The sequence below is a fragment of the Agelaius tricolor genome, unplaced genomic scaffold (assembly GCF_023055355.1).
Source record: "Agelaius tricolor isolate 1412-34295 unplaced genomic scaffold, bAgeTri1.0.p SCAF_16, whole genome shotgun sequence".
NCBI classification, from domain to species: Eukaryota; Metazoa; Chordata; class Aves; order Passeriformes; family Icteridae; genus Agelaius; species Agelaius tricolor.
In genome coordinates, this window is record NW_027269276.1 from 20,315,007 (window position 1) to 20,319,993 (window position 4,987).

A 4,987-nucleotide genomic window follows, 5' to 3' on the forward strand; every position below is an offset into this window, starting at 1 on the left:
TTTTCCCTCCATTTTCTAAGGGAAAAAGACAACCCTTTGCCACAGCTAGAAACATGGTGACCCTTCTCTGCCTGTTTCAGTCCAGAAACCTGAACGTATCGCAGCCCCCCAATGAACCCCTTGGCACTAGTTTGCCATTTTGAACTAACATGTATTAATTTAAAGTAAGCAGAAGAGTTTTAAGAACCAAAATCAGGTTAGGCAGCAGTGGTTTGATGCAGTCTTCTATGGTGGGAGACTTGAGTTCTTACCCTAAGTCACCAGAGAAGTTTTGTTTATTCTAAAAGAATGAACTAGACATGGAGATAATTTCTATTTAATGTTGAATTTGCTGCTGAAACCATTAAAAAAACTTGTATGTTACCATCAGGTTAGCATAAAGCTTTAATCTCTTTAGCAAATGCCTGCTTAGGTAAGTTGGAAACAGCTCCCCCCTGGATCCGTAATTTTATTCATTGGCTCTTTTTTCTTAAACAAATGCCCAATGATACATTGGGTATTTATGTTTGAGACCTTTTCTTCCCAGTACCTGCTGTTGTTGTCTGTGAAATCACCATGGCATTTTAAAAATCACTATTTTGCAACCAAGTTCACTTTAAAATGTCTAACAAAATTGCAATGACACCTTTTCCAGTCAGTTACTTCATCTTCTCATCCTATTTAAATCAATGTTTCAAAGATCCATGTGACTGCAGTCATAACTTCATCTAAATGTAGCCTGGTGTTTGGGATTGCTTCAGATGTTCGTTGTATAATGCTAATTCTCCACTGTAGACCTTAAATTTGTAAAGGTGAGTGTTTACTTACAAGAAAGTTACTTGAATAGATTTTTAAAAAAAAAATCCCCGTGAGGGGACCCCGCGGGACAGGAGCCGAGCAGGACGGAATTGAGCCTTCCCTCCGCCGGGCCATCCCGTCCGTCTGTCCGTTCGTCCGACCCTCGGCGGGGCCGTAGCCCCGCGCCCGCCCGCGAGGCTTCTCCTCGGGGCCGCGCCGAGGCGTGGGCCCCTCAGGGCCCGGGGGATCCTCTCCCGCCGTCCCCGAGGCGCCGTCGGCTGGAGTGGCCCACGGAAGGCAGCAGTCCCTGGCAGAGTCTCCGCGGCTCCCTCTCAGAGCCCCCGGCCGTACAGGGCCTTGTGGCGCAGGTACTCCTCGAGACACTGGACGGCCACATCGTCCACCTCGGGGTCGAACTTGTTGGCCAGGAGATGGTGTTGCTGCAGCATCCAGGGCACGTCGCCCACTCCGTAGATGCAGACGGAGCGCTGGTGGCGGCCGGTGCAGGGCGGGTAGGGCGCGCCCTTGCTCACGTCCCCCTCCAGGTACTCCCACTTGACCAGGCGGGGAAGGGCGTTCATGTCCGAGAGCTGGAACTTATCGCTGAGGGGTGTGCCCCCGGGCACCCCCGGCATGCGGTTCAGGGTGGCCCACACGTACTCGTCAGGGCTGTAGCTGTCCTTGGACCACTCAAGGAACTTTTGTGCGGTGGGGTTCTCGAAGATGTACCGCACGAAGTCCCGCGTGACGGCGTTGTAGGCGCTGCCCGTGAATATGGGGTAGCTGTGGGGTGGGGGCAGTTTCTTCTGGGAAGTGCGAGAGATGGTCTCCCCCACCTCGTGGTGATACTCCCAGCGCTGCTTCTTGGCGGCCGAGGGCCTCTCGGACTCCATGGTGTTCTGGCCCTGCAACAGCTGCAGCGCCCGGACTATCTCGGCGTTGGTCTTGATGGGGAAGTCGGTGCCGCAGGTGTTGATGAGGTAGCGCCATGGCACAGGGCTCTGCAGGAGATCCTGCATGCAGTTGAGGTCGGCCTGCACCCGGGACCAGGAGGCATAGACCACGCTTTCCAGGCGGCTGGCCACGAAGACATTGGGGAAGCAGGCAGCAATGGCCCTAACGGCCTCCTGGAAGGCGGCCGGGGATTTGCTGTCTACATGGACGCAGTAAACGTTCTGGGGGGCGTAGACGGACCGCAGGAGTCGCTCAAACATGTCGATTTTGTGGTGGATGATCATGGAGTAGGCGATGGGGAACTCCTCCTCCTCCTGGCTGAGCGGGAACTCGATGTAGCGCCGGGTCTCCTTGAAGGCTCTGCAGTCCCTCGTAATGTTCAGGTACTCGCCGGGCGTCGGTGAAGCCCTTCTGTTCGCCACTTCCAGGTTGTAGAGCTGCGCCTCCTGGATGGCTGTCTGGTCCCCGCGGACGACCCCCGAGCAGTTGATGCTGCGGCTGGGGGAGAGCTCCAGCGCCCGGTAGAGGCGGGGGTGGTCGGCGGGGCCGGGGCGGACGGTGCCGCGCAGCGCCAAGGCGGCGGCGAGCAGCGCCAGCGGCCCGAGCAGCAGCGCCCAGCGCCGCCGCGCCGCCGGGGCCCGCTGCCACCACGGCATCGGCATCCCGCGCAGGGTCTGCCCTCGCTCCGGGCTGCGCTGCCGAGAGGGAGCCCGAGGCGCTGCTGCACGGAGCTGCCCGGCAGCTGGGCACCTGCTTGCCTCCGGGAGGTGGGGAAGCAGTGCCCGGGCGATCCCGGTGTGACCGCAGGTGAACAACAGTCCCCTCCCTCCCTCCCCGTGGCGTGGCTCGGCTCTGTTGGGTTTTATCAACACTGGGGGTGGTTCTATATCTTCTGTGTCTGTTTAAAAGATGATATTTCACCTTACCCCCGTCCAGCGCGTAACGCAAGGAAAATTCCTCTAGAATTCGACGCTCTGTAAAGCACTTTTAAAAAAGATTTACTAGAGTACTTTGGTGTCTAACCTGCTTTTCCAGTGTTCTGATTGATAGGGAGGATGTGTGCTAATATCTTTACGAAAACTTTGATGGGAGAAGGGGTGGGTGTTATCGGCTCTACTAACTTCAAGCAGCAGGTTTGTTACAAAGTCCAGACAGTTTGACTCCTGAAACAGATAAGGGTCTGCACAACCTGAACTTCTGTGGTATAAGTGAGGTGTCAGAGACATGTAGATATAGGTGTATATCTATACAACTATAACCTATATACAGGTTTATAGGTAATAGGTAACCTAAACCCATCAGCTTGCTGCCTCTCCCCGGAGTTATTTGGATTAGTTAGTTATGTGAGAAATACCTAACCTGACTCGAGGCCTGTAAAATTAGTTTGTAGGACCACACCTAAAAATACTTGGGGCTGGCTCTGATCTTCCTTTAATTTTTGGTTATGTAATAAAGTATTATTAAGCAAAATTAGTGATAGTGTCACTGACTGCTATTTAAGCAAAATTTTTCCTAGGTATACTTTGTATGTAATTTTCTATCAAGTACATCTTTTAGTAAGATACAGTATCCTCTTGTGAAACACTGTATTCCACTTTTTTCATTTGTGTTCACATACGGAATGTTATTTGTGTTAATAGTAATGGCTCTTTTCAAAAGAACTGTTCTTTTTAAAATCTTTTAAAAATTTCCTTTGAACTATGTCAGAAATGGAGAATAAATTACATTTCCATCTTCTTGGCTGTTCAGATTTTTTTTAACTGTCTCTGCTGGTATTGTGATACTTATCTAAAAATCATGGGATTGTGTTTGGCTTATAGTTTTGAGATTTATCATTTTAAAATTACCAATAAACATTTGGAAAATTTCGTGATAGCTTTCTCATTATGAATCTTAAGACACCAGAAGTTCAGTGATCTTTTTATATGGAGTATTTAGCACATACTCCAGAGTGGGAAAGTGAACAAAGCAAAGATGGGAAGTGAACAAGGAAGTATTGAGGTTTCAAAAGAAATAAACCTTACACAAATATAAGTATATTGTATATGTACACTTTATCTGTAAAACTTTAACATGATGAACCTTGTGGAGGTTCTGTTTTTTGAAACTTGAAACTGTCTGATTACAGACTTCCTCTTCTGTATGCTTCCATTTACTTTCAACTGAATTATGTGTCACAGTCCTGTACTGTCTAACAGTTCAAACTATCTTTACAAGCTGCTGAGATTGCGTGCCCACAAGCAGTCTTGGGTCAGTTTGATGACAAGATAGAGGTCAAGTTCATCTTTGAAGAAACTGTTGGATGTTAATTTTCCTTTCTGAGTTCTACTTCATTGCTGGTTTGTGAAAAATGGTTTGAAAGCAGTACATGCAGTACCTCTAAACTTGATTCAGAAAGGACATGAAAAGGTACCAGTAAAAAGCAGTAAGTAAAATATCAAGCCACAATATTTTTTGTAGCATGCATACCAGTTCCTGTTATTTAACTGAGCACTGCCTGATGCTATTCACCTTACAGCTGCAGGCTCATTGCTTTGCTCTTTCTGGACCTCTGGTGCACTTTTACTGAAGTCAGAGCATTTCTGCTTTGATCCAAGACAAAATTGTTGGACTAAGAGCATAAGTGAGTATGGCTTAGAAAAAAGCCAAAGCAGATGATCATAATTGACGTATCGTCTATAGGGTAGTATTGGCTACTTGAAATTTTACACAACAGCTGAACACTGCTCATAAGGTATAATGAGTTTCCTCAGTTACATTTTGTATAACAAAGCAAAATAGGGACAAGGCATTACTCACCTTATACAGATTGCTGAAGAGACAGACAAATAAATAGGATGATGCTGGTAAAGATATTTAAAAGAATTTCCTTTAAACCACTCTTAAGACGGGCACTGTTTCTGACTGTGGTGGCCAGCACTGTGAGCTGAACTGTGTCCTGGGGGAAGAAAACCTGTTTTTTTCTTGAAGAACGTAACACAAAGAAAACACAGTGATACTGGGGATCATAAATGCATTAGCTCATGCTGCATTGTTTCTACAAAAGGGTTGCTTCATACATCATGGGAAATATAAACAAAACAGAAAACAAAACTCTTTTAGACAGATGATAGAGGAGGTCAGGGCTGCAGGAATAAAGAACCAAAAAGAATGGATTTTGTGCATTTCCCACAATGAAAACCCCATCATAACTGTCCTATTTGAGAGGTTATTTCTTAAGAGATAAGGAACTTCCTGAAATAGACACAAATGTTAC

The 4,987-nt window shown here is 47.5% G+C and overlaps 1 protein-coding gene across 1 annotated transcript; it reads right to left on the minus strand.

The window, feature by feature from the left end:
* Positions 1-300: 300 nt before the first annotated feature.
* Positions 301-4,635, minus strand: GCNT3 (glucosaminyl (N-acetyl) transferase 3, mucin type). The gene has a single exon (XM_071442032.1). The coding sequence runs from the start codon at positions 2,391-2,393 to the stop codon at positions 1,110-1,112; it is 1,284 nt and encodes a 427-aa protein (XP_071298133.1). The 5' UTR covers positions 2,394-4,635; the 3' UTR covers positions 301-1,109.
* Between the last annotated feature and the right edge of the window lie 352 nt (positions 4,636-4,987).